Source organism: Notolepis coatsorum (genome assembly GCF_963971535.1).
Source record: "Notolepis coatsorum genome assembly, chromosome: 12".
Classification (NCBI taxonomy): Eukaryota; Metazoa; Chordata; class Actinopteri; order Aulopiformes; family Paralepididae; genus Notolepis; species Notolepis coatsorum.
The window spans coordinates 123,170,939-123,185,565 of NC_140176.1; the positions used below are offsets into that span (position 1 = coordinate 123,170,939).

General features: G+C 42.7%; 2 protein-coding genes across 2 annotated transcripts in view; both read right to left on the reverse strand.

Moving 5' to 3' along the window:
• The window catches only part of LOC311238252 (uncharacterized protein), a 71,701-nt gene extending 66,730 nt beyond the window's left edge, over positions 1-4,971 (reverse strand). The window contains exon 1 of the mRNA XM_084326278.1: positions 4,742-4,971. Within this exon, the coding sequence (XP_084182404.1) occupies positions 4,742-4,859 (118 nt within the window). The 5' untranslated portion in view covers positions 4,860-4,971. The remainder of the gene's footprint in view (positions 1-4,741) is intronic.
• Positions 4,972-8,152: 3,181 nt separating this feature from the next.
• Positions 8,153-14,627, reverse strand: part of atp2a1 (ATPase sarcoplasmic/endoplasmic reticulum Ca2+ transporting 1) — a 141,461-nt gene continuing 134,986 nt past the window's right edge. The window contains exons 22-23 of the mRNA XM_084326430.1: positions 13,471-13,588; positions 8,153-8,464 (exon numbers count right to left, since the gene is read on the reverse strand). Coding sequence (XP_084182556.1) covers positions 8,454-8,464; positions 13,471-13,588 — 129 coding nt within the window. The 3' untranslated portion in view covers positions 8,153-8,453. The remainder of the gene's footprint in view (positions 8,465-13,470; positions 13,589-14,627) is intronic.

Genomic DNA, 14,627 nt, shown 5'->3' on the forward strand with positions numbered 1-14,627 from the left:
CCTAATCCGGTGACCTGTGACCTGTGCTAAAGGTCATGGGAATTGTATTCATGTTGTAGTCATAACATTTTCACCTTTTAATTGTAAACCAATGCTGCCATCTACTGACAACAGAAAGTGTTGTGTAGTATAACATCAACTTAAGAGGCTACCGCACTTCCGTAAACACCGTCGCCCAAAACACATTCTAGAGATTCCCACTTTTTACTGGTAATGGGGCGTGACCGAATTTGGTCCCAGACAATAAGAGTGAGTGAGATTGGTCTACGTTCCGTTACTGTATAGTTTCTAGCTTGGAGGACCTACTGTATAGTTTATAGCTTGGAGGACCTACTGTATAGTTTATAGCTTGGAGGACCTACTGTATAGTTTATAGCTTGGAGGACCTACTGTATAGTTTATAGCTTGGAGGACCTACTGTATAGTTTATAGCTTGGAGGACCTACTGTCTAGTTTATAGCTTGGAGGACCTACTGTCTAGTTTATAGCTTGGAGGACCTACCGTCTAGTTTATAGCTTGGAGGACCTACTGTCTAGTTTATAGCTTGGAGGACCTACTGTCTAGTTTATAGCTTGGAGGACGTCCTACTGTATAGTTTATAGCTTGGAGGACCTACTGCAGGGGTGGCCAACCAGTCAGAGACCAAGAGCCACAAAAATTACTGTGGTACCACAAAGAGCCACACCATATACCAGCGTTTCTCAACCTTTTTTTTCTGTCACGGCACCCTTCATGTGTTTATAGGTCTCACCCTCTGGCCTCTGAAGTTGCTAATGTCTTTTTTATTTGGGCCTCACAGGGTTAAAAGTACCCTGTGAGACCCACGGTTGCAAAATGACAAAATCACTTTTAGCCATTTAAAAAAATAATGTTTATTTAAAAAATGTTAAAGGGGAACTATTTTACTATTTCTTTCACTATTTGGGCACTTTTACACAATTCCTGTGAGTCTATGGAACACATAGGTTTTTTTCAAAAAAAAATGCATTGTTTTGTATTTCTAATCAAGTACTAAAAACCGCATTTTTCTACCTCAAGATCTTAAGCCGTTTTGAGGCTGGGCTCCAACCACTGTGTGGCCTGGTGCCAACTGCCACATCAACTGCCACATTATTATGCAGCTGAGAAATCTCTGACATCACAGATATGCACATTTTCAGATGACTCAGTTCAGTGAGGGTGAATATTGTGAGAGGAGAATTGGAAGAATTCGCCTATATGAGAATTAGAGACATATATCCTATTAATATAAGTCCACATAGCTAAGAAACAATGGTAAACACTGAAAAAAGCCATTTATAAGATAGTTCCCCTTTAAGCACATGTATAGTCAATTGGTCCTGTTGTTCAGCCTCACAATGCTATTTTATAGTAAATGTGTTTATATGTCCCACCCTCTGGCCTCTGAAGTTGCTAATTTCTTTTTAATTTGGGCCTCACAGGGTTAACCTCTTAAGCCCGAGATATACAGTAAAAGTGTATATTTTCAGCATTACGTTTGTTTACCAATTATTTTAACTGTTATTAGTTAAATATAAGATTATAGAAATCTCAGGGCATTGAGTCGGAAACCGGCGCATATTGACAGGAGGAAGTGGCACAGCCAAAAGTGAGTGTAGTCTTTTGAAGGAAGAGACTCAGGGCTTTCAAATTTCGAAAAACTACCCTACCCAGCTCACACCAGCCCCTGTCAATCATCTGACTTCTGGATTTACTTTTTAATTTCTCTTATTTTTTGGGATTATCTCCCACAAACCTGAACGTTATTGCCATAAAACAGAACGCAGTTAGTTTCTCTACCTTTCTGTGAACGTCTTGCAAAAAACGGTGTTGAAATATGATGAAAAATGGTGGAGAAATTTACATTATAAAAAAGATGGCAGAATTCAGTACTGTATCTACAAAACCTTCTGTTTAATCATCTTCCCTTTATTCATTTGCTTAGATTTTTCAGGTCTGGTCAATTTTAGCATGGTGTTATTTACAGTCAAAGATAAAAAAAAATTTAAATAGAATTGATATTCTCCTTTGGTTCATTACAATTTACTCAAGCCTAGTAACAGACACACTATTTCTGACACTGATCCATATATGTCCCTAGATTCAGATACCAAGAACATGCAAATGGACCATTAAAAAAAAATGTAAATGTTTATTCTACGTCCTTATGGAATGAGTGACATAAAAAAAAAAAGTAAAAAAAAAAAAAAAAAAAAGAAAGGAAAAAAAAAAAAAAAAAAAAAATTGTTATGGATGGAAGAGCCGCACATTGACGGGCAAAGAGCCGCATGCGGCTCGCGAGCCGCGGGTTGGCCACCCCTGACCTACTGTATAGTTTATAGCTTGGAGGACCTACTGTCTAGTTTATAGCTTGGAGGACCTACTGTATAGTTTATAGCTTGGAGGACCTACTGTATAGTTTATAGCTTGGAGGACCTACTGTATAGTTTATAGCTTGGCTTTTGCTTTCTTGACGTCTTTTCAAATGTATATGTTGCAATTTTGTATTGTTTTTTGTCTCCGCTCTGAAATACTTTCTCTCTCTCTAAGTATAGCAATTTGTCTATGATTTGTGATAGACAATATCTGTGACTTTGTGCTCATTTTATGCCCGTTTTTTTCTGTTGGAAAGCACTTTGAGCTGCAGTTTCTGTATGAAAGGTGCTATACAAATAAAGTGTATTATTATTATTATTATTATTATTATTATAGCAATTTGATTTCCTTGTTAAACCATGGTTTGTTGTTGCTGTAGATTGTCAGTCTTGGAGGGGATGCATACACTTTCAGTAAAATGTATATAAGAGGTCACAGTATCAGAATATGAATCTACTGTAAATCAACACAGCTATCTTTAAAAGCAGATCAGTCTGTGATGTCAATATTTGTATTGTCTTGTATGTCATAAATGTCTTGATTAATTGAAAATGGAGTGATGTAAACAAGACGAAAGTCTTTCTCTGGTCTGCATCCCCTTAACAATTGTGTGTATTGAGCCGTACTGTATTGTACCCATTCTGCAATCTGTTAATAACGTTTTCAATCAATCAATCCAGTCTTTTAAAGGAAAACTCCAACATTTTGGGAAATTAGCTTATTTGCCATCTACCCTGGAGTTAGACAAGAAGATGCATACCTTGTTCTTCTCTGTGCGTGCAGTAGGAGTAGGGAGACGTTGGGGACTAGGCTAATGGAGGAACCTACTTCCAGTGACTGACGCTAAGCTAGGCTAACGGTGCGTGTCTTCCTACTCCTACTGCACGCACAGAGAAGCAAAGGTTATGTATCTTCTTGTCCAACTCCAGGGTAGATGGCAAATAAGCTAATTTCCCAAAATGTTGGAGTTTTCTTTTAAGCAGTGCTGAGCTTGACCATTGTTTCAGTTATTTTAGTTGGTTAGTGGTTCCACGGTGGTCCGGTGAACAAAGCCTTCTAATACACACGTCTCTCTGATAAGGCTCAGCATCTCACATCAGGTCACCTGACGTCAGTGCATTCTCTGCAACATCCGGGTCAATTGGGGGCAAACAATTGGGCTTTTAAAAATCAGAACGTTAACAAAACATAAACTCCTTTTGTGAAAGGCTATTTTCCCACGAACCCTTTCACTGCCACACGACAGCAGGTTAACCCTTTACTATCACACAACCGACGGCAATGCTCCATCATTATCTCCGCATTCCGCCTCCTAATGATGGAGCATCGCCGTCGGTTGTGTGATAGTAAAGGGTTAACCTTGTGTCGTGTGGCAGTGAAAGGGTTAACCGGCTCCCGTCCCGCTGACGTGGCCCCGAGAGAGAGAGAGAGGTCCGCCATCCAGCAAACTGTACCGGATTATTATCCCGTTATGTGACGTCACAGCAACGTTTAGTTTTAGTCAATGTCACCGATAGCGTTCGTTGATGACGTCTAGCTAACCCTATACGATACCATTGATTGATTGAACACTTTATTAACAGATTGCAGAATGGGTACAATACAGTACGGCTCAATACACACAATTGTTAAGGTGTCCACCTTATGTTCCACCTGATGGACATATATCACCTGCTGTACTACTATTATGTATTATTTATATACACATAGAACTGCTCCACATGGATTTGAATATATCATCATGCCGTACTGTCGTTTTAATGTAGTTGGTGTTTTTTTTTTATATAGTGGTGAGTGTCTATGTATTGTGACTGTATGTTTGTATTTTAACCACTGACTGCACAAATGAAGTTCCGAAAGGAAAATAAAGTAGTTTGCAGTTGAAGTTAGTAGTGCGTAGCTCAGCTAGCTAGTAGCCCCTTTCGTGACTGTGATGCACCGAGTGAATCCACAGTCACTTGCTCCTCAATAGGAAAACAACCTAGATTGACCCTGAAGGACTGGTTCTAACCGAACCGTCCGTTATACAAGAATCACAGAGACATTTCAAAGCTTCTCACAGTTGCAGGAGGGTTTCGCACAGAGATACGGGATGGTTTGAAAGCTCTGCGTTGCTAATAAACATTTTAAATATTTTTTATAAACTGCTCAAAACGGCGTTATTTCCGTATTTGGCTGCCTGGTGCGCCTGCGCAACGCAGATCTTTCAAACCATGCCGTAGGAGCAAGTGGCTGTGGGTTCACTCGGTGCATGCATCAGTCACTAGCTGGCCGGTGGCCCCGGTACCGTCTCGGTACCGTCTCGGTAACCCTCAGTAACCCCCGGTACCGTCTCGGTACCCCCCGGTGGCCCCGGCTCCTCACCGCTGTCCGGCTCCGTGTAGAGCTGATGACAGTCCCGCAGGATCCGCTCGTCGCACGACACGCCGCCGGACAGAGACTCCGCGTTCGCGGCACTTCTGCTCTTTATCTTCCCAGACATGTTGTTGAAGCTTCAGATCCAGGCTTCACTCGCTCTCAGGCATCAGAAAGGAGAGATATAGTCGGAGAGAGGAGACGCGACGCTGTTTGAATCAACCCGGTGCGTTGAGCGACGTCGCACAAGCCACGTCGGCACATGCGCAGAGGCTTCTTCTTCGTCTTCTTCTGTTGAACTTCCGGCAGATTAGACGTGCTGTTACTCCCATTACTGCCCTCCACCGGTTACATTCAAGTTCATGTTTCAAGTTTTGTTTTATTTGTCATGTGTCACATAACTAAAGTACAGGTACATGTACATTACATGCTTGGTCCAAACACTATACAATACACACACTCAGGGCTTTATGGGGTAGAACACATAGTAGCTTACTACAAAAACCTAGGGGTCCGCAAGGACGACTTCAAGCTGGAAACGGTAACAACAGATGAGGTACTCAATAAACTGAGCGCCCTCCAACCTAACAAGGCCACTGGCCACGACAACATCCCTTCCAAATTCCTCAGAGACTCAGCAGCCGCCATCACCCCAATCATCACACACATAATAAACCTCTCCATAAAACAGGGACACGTCCCCAAGGACTTCAAAATTGCGAGGGTGACCCCTCTGCACAAAAAGGGCAGCAAATTAGACCCAGGCAACTACCGCCCTGTTTCTATTCTCACCTCCATCTCGAAAGTCATGGAAAAAATAGTCTACGAACAGGTCGAAAAGTACCTAGCGGAAAAAAATCTAATCTACGAATTCCAATCTGGCTTCAGAACATCCCACTCCACTGACACATGCCTTCTCTATTTGAATGACCACATCAAACAAGAGGTGGACGCAGGCAAATACTGCGGCATGGTCATGCTGGACCTACAAAAGGCCTTTGACACGGTCAATCACTCCATTCTGATTGACAAGCTAAAAGCAATTGGTTTTGATAGTCTATCAGTGAGCTGGATGCAATCCTACCTTGAGGGGAGGGAACAGATGGTGGAGGTAAACGGTACCCTATCCCCCCCCCTCACAGTGAGCTGTGGTGTTCCACAAGGAAGCATACTAGGACCGCTACTGTTCCTAATTTATGCAAATGACATGTCGTCAGCTTGTGACTGCAACTTGTTCCTGTTTGCGGACGACTCAGCCCTGCTGGTCTCTGACAAGAACAAGTTACAGGTTGAAAAAACCCTCAGCTCGGAACTAGGCAGAATCTGCATATGGCTCGCTGATAACAAACTATCATTACACATGGGCAAAACAGAGTCCATTCTCTTCGGTTCAAATAACAAACTCAGCAAGACCGACGACTTCTCAGTTACAGTGGGTGACAATATTGTCACAAGAAAAGATGAAATTACCTACCTGGGTTCCATCCTAGAGGCTAATCTCTCCTGTGACAAAATGGCATCCAATGTAATAAAAAAAGTCAACCAACGAACTCGATTCTTGTACCGGATCTCCTCTCTGGTAAACAAGAATACCCTGAAGACTCTGGCAGGAGCACTCATTCAGGGGCACTACGACTATGCTTGCACCTCATGGTACCAAAGCACCTCAAAGGCGCTAAAAACAAGATTACAAACATCTCAAAACAAACTGGTCAGACTACTGCTTGACCTTACTCCTAGAACCCACCTCACCCCTGCCCACTTTGACAACCTAGGATGGCTTAGAGTAGACAACAGAGTACAGCAACTTGCAATGGGCCTGGTCTACAAGATACACTACACGACCAAGGTACCCATGTACATGTCAAAATACTTCCCAAAGGTCAGTGAATACCACGATCACAACACCAGAGGGAGCTCCACAAATCATGTCAAACCCAGATTCGGCTCAAATAAGGGACTAAACACGTTTCGCAATTATGCCACATCAATGTGGAACGCCCTACCCAAAGCTGTAAAGGAATGTGGATCACTACCCACTTTCAAAACCTCTCTCAAGGGACACCTACGGGAGACTGCAATTCAACACTGGCCCCTGTAAATATCCTAACCCAACCCCCTCCAATGTACAGTCATTTACCTAGTATGGTTGTCAATAGTCCAATGTACAATTTTGTTTGTTTGTACAGTGTCCCCCCCCCCCCCCTCAATGTACAGTTTTGCTTGTATATACAGTGTGCCCCCCCCCCCCCAACCACCTCCAATGTAGATTACCCAGTATGGTTGTCAATATCCCAGTGTACCCAACCCCCCCCACCCAACCTCCTCCAATGTACAGTTTCTACGTCAAATGTATATACTCCCTTTTCCTGACTCCTTCTGTATCACAAACAGTACTGTATTTGCAAATCTGGTATGTCATAAATGTATAGATGTAGCAGTACTGACTATCTGTATGTCATGTATGTCATATATGTCCTGATGAATTGAAAATGGGGGACCCTGATGTAAACAAGACGAAAGTCTTTCTCTGGTCTGCATCCCCTTAACAATTGTGTGTATTGAGCTGTACTGTATTGTACCCATTCTGCAATCTGTTAATAAAGTTTTCAATCAATCAATCAATCACACTAAAGTGCAACCTAAAGTACATAATGAAAACAATGAGGTCCAAAATGCAAGTATTTTTCAAATGCAAACATGAGGTATGGTATGTGGTGCAAATCTTTTTGAAATAAATAGATACAAAATATGGCGTGGTGTTAAAAAGTGTAGTGTCTAAAGTGAATCCCTCAAACAAGGGACTAAACATGTTTTGCAATTATGCCACAATAATGTGGAACGCCCTACCCACAACCGTGAAGGAATGTGAATCCCTACCCTCCTTCAAAACCACTCTCAAAGAGCACCTACAGGGGGCAGCAATTAGAAACTGGCCCCGGTAAATGTCCAAATCCCCCGCCCCCCCCCCCCTACACCTTGCTATATTCTTTTTTATATCTTCCGCTGCCTTGCTTTGACTCTAAAGCATATTTGGGAATTGCTCCATGGACCACCCCACTGTAATTATGTAATTATGATTTTGATCTTTCATTAAATACAAGACATATCGTTTGAAGTCCCATTCTGTGTCTAATGTCTCATATTATTCTGTTTTGACCCTTGACCCTGAGTAAATGGACCAGCTGAGGTGTGTCCAAAAAAGAATGGCGTTAATTTTCACCCTAGAGAATGTTTGGATCCGGATGTTCATTATCAGTGATGTTCGTACAGTAATCAGTTATCCTGAGGCCGCCTCCCTCTATTGCTCATCGCTTTCTCTTACTGGCGTTTCACAGCAAAAAGCGAATAAATATGAACAGGGTAAAAAAAAAAAAACACACACAGGACTGGATCACAGTTTGACAATTAAATGTTTTCTTTAATACATACAGATTTATGTTATTATTTAAGCATATCATCATCACAGTAAGAATAGCTTTAACTCTCACCTATATATTAATTTCAATACATACACAGAAAAAATACTCTGCATCTTTTTTTTTTTTTTATTTCTTTTTCTTAGTTTTCTCCTGACGGCTTGTGTGGTTTCGTTCTTGCGCATCTGATTCGACGTTCACTCCAAGTGACTGAGTTCTGAGGAGACGCTCCTCTTCCTCCCTCCTCTTCCTCTCTGTGGTCGCGTGACTCGTCCACTTCCTCGGGCCGTGCGGCTCGTCCACTAGACCTTCCCTGGAGGAGGGAGAGACGAGGCCGGGTCAGTGGTGATGCAACACCGTTAGGAACGGGGGCCGTGTTTAGACGTCATCTTAAAGCGCAGCCCGACCTCGCCTCCGATATGTAGCGAGACGGCAACACTATAATATCACACTATAATATCACCCACATCCTGATGGGGGATCCCCTTGAATTGCTCATCTGAAGTTTCTCTCCTCCACGCCGCCTGTGGTGCTTTTTTTTCCTATTGCTAGGTTTTAGTGAGTCGTTCCTCACGTCATCAGGACGCGTCTATTCTTTAACTAACGGATTTCTAGTTCCGCGTTCGCGTTCTGCGATCTGATTGGCCACTGACGTTTCTGGTGCGATCTTATTGGCCACTGACGTTTCTGGTCATGTGACATGTGCGCCCAATCGCGTGATGCGCCCATTTCCGCCTCGAACAGCAGCAAACTACCTAACGCCTAGTTTATCACCGGTTAAGCTTATAGGCGACTCTTTCGAAGTTGGTTAAGGTTAGAGTTTGGAATCAGGGCTGGTGGTCTATCGCCCTGCTCTAAGACAAACTCTAACCATAACCAACTTCGAAAGAGCGCCTAAGCTTAACCGGTGAAAGAAACAGGCGTCACACGATTGGCGCGACCAGAAACGTCAGTGGCCAATCAGAGCACAGAACGCGAATGCGGAACTGGAAATCTGTTAAAGAATTCAGGCCATCAGGCCATCAGGACAGCCTGGGGGTTAGGGTTACAGCCTGGGGGTTAGGGTTACAGCCTGGGGGTTAGGGTTACAGCCTGGGGGTTAGGGTTACAGCCTGGGGGTTAGGGTTACAGCCTGGGGGTTAGGGTTACAGCCTGGGGGTTAGGGTTACAGCCTGGGGGTTAGGGTTACAGCCTGGGGGTTAGGGTTACAGCCTGGGGGTCAGGGTTACAGCCTGGGGGTTAGGGTTACAGCCTGGGGGTTAGGGTTACAGCCTGGGGGTTAGGGTTACAGCCTGGGGGTCAGGGTTACAGCCTGGGGGTTAGGGTTACAGCCTGGGGGTTAGGGTTACAGCCTGGGGGTTAGGGTTACAGCCTGGGGGTTAGGGTTAGGGTCTGGGGGTTAGGGTTACAGCCTGGGGGTTAGGGTTACAGCCTGGGGGTTAGGGTTACAGCCTGGGGGTTAGGGTTACAGCCTGGGGGTTAGGGTTACAGCCTGGGGGTTAGGGTTACAGCCTGGGGGTTAGGGTTACAGCCTGGGGGTTAGGGTTACAGCCTGGGGGTTAGGGTTAGGGTCTGGGGGTGTTGCTTATGTGGATTTTATGGTCGTGTTTGTTCTGGGTCTATTGTGATGTTTCTTCTTGACCTGTAAAGCCCATGGGGGCTCTACGAAATACATTTGATTTGATTTTAAATTTAATTTAAAGTAATAATATACCACAGGGAAAAATTACATAATGTACGTTATCTTATAGCCATAAGTAATATATGTATCGGAAATGTAACATGTGTACGTATTACAAGTAAGTACATATATTACATATTCAAAAACGTAAACCTTTTTACGTTTTTAGAAAACCTTTTAGCCCGAGCGGTCCGGTGGTGGACCGCAATGACATCACACCATAAATCCATCTCTAGGCGGCTACGTGGCGTAGTGGGCAAGGCGCTCGCCACAAAATCTGGAGACGCTGGGCTTGCCTGTTCGAGCCCAGCGCTCCACATTTGCTTTCAGTTTAGCTGGTCGTCCGTACTAATACACATTGGCCGTATTAGGGGGTGGGAAACTGATGGGTGGGGATCGGGCGTTGTGGACAGCGACTCCTACAGGTCGGTTGGTGTGCCTGCGCAGTAGAATCAGGAAGTGTCGGGGGCAGCGTGAGCCTCCCACGCGTTACTCCTCGCCACTGAGAGATCGAGCTGCGCAGGTGAAAAGATGCGACTGCTGTTACCTCAAGTACCGGAGGGGACTTGTGCTATGTATGACTTAGTCCACATTGCAGCCGGCTTGTGGGAGGCAAGAAACAGCGTTCGTGACAGGGGAGGGTTGAATTGGATGATACGAAATTGGGATGGGAGAAAAATATAGAAAAAATGGGAGAAAATGTTGACCAAAAAAAAATATCCATCTCTACAGACTGTATGAATTAATGTTGCAGTTTTTTTCAAAGCCAAGAGTAAAGACCCTAACCCTGTCAAAACAGCAGTCAAGGTGTATATTTTCAGCAATACGTTTGTTTACCAATAGGTTAAAGTATTATTAGTGAAATATGAGTTTTAGAAATCTAGTCGGAAACAGGCGAATATTGATGCTAGGAAATGAGCGCTGCCATTTTGTTTGTAGTCATATGAGGAGAGGAGACCCAGGGCTTTCAATGGACTTTCGAATTTCGAAAAACTACACTACCCAGCTCAAGCCAGCTCCTGTCAATCATCTGACTTGTGGATTAACTTTTTTATTTATCTTATTTTTCTTTGTACACGTGATCTCAAGAAGGTGCTGAACGAGCCCACTGGCTCATTTTTCATGTCTGGTCAATTTTAGCATGGTGTTATTCATTTTTATTTAATTTGATTTATATTCTCCTTTGGTTCATCACAATTTGCTCAAGCCTAGTAACAGACACAATATTTCTGACACTGGGAATACATTCCCTAAGATCCATAGATGTCACTAGATACCAAGAACATGCAAATGGTCCTTGTAGAAATGGAGCAATCTTCCATTTACGTAGGTATGTATTTATAGGCAGATTTTCAGAAAATAGGGCTCCGGGCTCAAGAGGTTCCCCTGCTGGGGATGAAACCTTAACCTTAACCCTAACTTTATGTCTTAACCATAACTTAACACTAAACTCAACTCTAACTATAATCATAGTTAGATAGTGGTGAGAGCACTCGCCTGTGATTGTTGGTTCAACTCCTTGGCTGCAGTGTTTGTTTTGGCCATTCGCCGATACAATACATAAATATATTACTTATAACATAATGTAAATCTTTCCTGTGGTCGACTAGTACTTTATTTACATTTTCTGATGAGACAGTGTTGGAAAGGGATAGTCCACATTTTTAAGAAGTCTAACAAATACTACATGTTGTTTTGACCTTCCTCAGTTAGAAACGCATGGATGAGAAAAGAGAGGGATGAGAGGAGAGATAAATACATCTTCATCCTCCACACAGTGACCACAGAAGCTGCTGATGACAGTGAGTGGCGGTATATGTCCTTAAATGGGCATAAGGAACAGATACAGTCAAATGTTCTACAAAATTCTACAAAACCTCCATATTGCTTTAAAGGAACACACCAAGGTTATGGGAAATGTGCCCAAATTACATTAGTAATACATACATGTTATTCTTCTGGTCTAAGACAGTGAATTCATACATGTTATTATTCTGGTCTAAGACAGTGAATCCATACACGTAAGTCCTCTGGTCTAAGACAGTGAATCCATACACGTAAGTCCTCTGGTCTAAGACAGTGAATCCATACACGTAAGTCCTCTGGTCTAAGACAGTGAATACATACATGTTATTCCTCTGGTCTAAGACAGTGAATTCATACATGTTATTCCTCTGGTCTAAGACAGTGAATTCATACATGTTATCATTCTGGTCTAAGACAGTGAATTCATACACGTAAGTCCTCTGGTCTAAGACAGTGAATCCATACATGTTATTCTTCTGGTCTAAGACAGTGAATTCATACATGTTATTCCTCTGGTCTAAGAGAGTGAATTCATACATGTTATTCCTCTGGTCTAAGACAGTGAATTCATACATGTTATTCCTCTGGTCTAAGAGAGTGAATTCATACATGTTATTATTCTGGTCTAAGACAGTGAATTCATACATGTTATTCTTCTGGTCTAAGACAGTGAATTCATACATGTTATTCCTCTGGTCTAAGACAGTGAATCCATACATGTTATTCTTCTGGTCTAAGACAGTGAATTCATACATGTTATCATTCTGGTCTAAGACAGTGAATTCATACATGTTATTCTTCTGGTCTAAGACAGTGAATTCATACATGTTATTCCTCTGGTCTAAGACAGTGAATTCATACATGTTATTCCTCTGGTCTAAGACAGTGAATTCATACATGTTATTCCTCTGGTCTAAGACAGTGAATTCATACATGTTATTCCTCTGGTCTAAGACAGTGAATCCATACATGTTATTCCTCTGGTCTAAGAGAGTGAATCCATACATGTTATTCTTCTGGTCTAAGACAGTGAATCCATACATGTTATTCCTCTGATCTAAGACAGTGAATTCATACATGTTATTCCTCTGGTCTAAGACAGTGAATTCATACATGTTATTCCTCTGGTCTAAGACAGTGAATTCATACATGTTATCATTCTGGTCTAAGACAGTGAATCCATACATGTTATCATTCTGGTCTAAGACAGTGAATTCATACATGTTATTCCTCTGATCTAAGACAGTGAATTCATACATGTTATTATTCTGGTCTAAGACAGTGAATTCATACATGTTATTCCTCTGGTCTAAGACAGTGAATTCATACATGTTATTCCTCTGGTCTAAGACAGTGAATTCATACATGTTATCATTCTGATCTAAGACAGTGAATTCATACATGTTATTCCTCTGGTCTAAGACAGTGAATTCATACATGTTATTATTCTGATCTAAGACAGTGAATTCATACATGTTATTCCTCTGGTCTAAGACAGTGAATTCATACATGTTATTCCTCTGGTCTAAGACAGTGAATTCAATGAATTCACTGTCTTAGACCAAAGGAATAACATGTATGAATTCAATTCATACATGTTATTCCTTTGGTCTAAGACAGTCCAGAAATATTAGGGAACACAAACAACTACATGCCAAACAAACAACTACATAAACTCAAAAGTGTGATCCTCACAATACAAGTCTTCTTGGCTCTCTGGTTTCTGGCTTCACGAGAGAGTACAGTAGCTAACTTTCCCAGGCCATGGAAATAACATGTTTGAATTGTTAATAACATGCATTCAGAAGTTCCCGTTGACAGCTAGAGCTCACCCTCCAGATATGTGCGCGCCACAAACTTGAGAATCTCGTCCAGGAAGATGACGGGGATCGACAGCTTGAGGACCACCAGCCACTGCTCCACGTTCAAATGGGTGAGTTTGAAGACCATCTGCGGAACAGAGCGCGACACGACATGAACACACAGCCTGAAGACTACCCTCAGTAGGGCGGCATAGCTCAACATATCATACCAATTATTCATTTTGTGATAAAAGCACCACATTTGGCAGATGTGTGTTGATAGATATATTGGGAACAAAACTGGATATTGGGGCGTCACAAACTAGCACCCTGGTGGCCAGGGAAGGCATTTTTCAAAATGGCCACCAGCTCTTGGTCAAACTTTCTTATCCTATTGGATTTGCATGTAATAACGGACATAATCTAGATCCCACTAACCCTGGGAACCAAATAAAATACTCACTCACCATGCTAAGGACATTTACAAAATAATTGGTCATTTCATTATATTAATAGTTGGGGGGAATCGGTGAAAGAGTTCTCGTAGCAGGCTGTTATCTCCTGCAGGTTAGCTGCCGCGACGCTCCATCTGAACACACAGGCCGCTGAAGCAAACACTGTCACTCAGTTTGTCATCTTACACAGAGGGCGGGATCCACAAGGAATGGATTGCACGGTGCTAATTGCACCCTTACTTACAATTCATTATGAATTGGTGATTGATTGATTGAAAATGTTATTAACAGATTGCAGACTGGGTACAATACAGTACGGCTCAATACACACAATTGTTAAGGGGATGCAGACCAGAGAAAGTCTTTCGTCTTGTTTACTCATAATGAATTGTAAGTAAGGGTGCAATTAGCAACGTGCAATCCATTCTTTGTGGATCCCGCCCATAATCTTGTGTAGCCAGACCTCTCTCCACCCTACGTTACACCAGGGTTAGTGCTGTGTCAGACCTCTCTATGTTACACCAGGGTTAGTGCTGTGTCAGACCTCTCTATGTTACACCAGGGTTAGTGCTGTGTCAGACCTCTCTACGTTACACCAGGGTTAGTGCTGTGTCAGACCTCTCTATGTTACACCAGGGTTAGTGCTGTGTCAGACCTCTCTACGTTACACCAGGGTTAGTGCTGTGTCAGACCTCTCTACGTTACACCAGGGTTAGGGCTGTGTCAGACCTC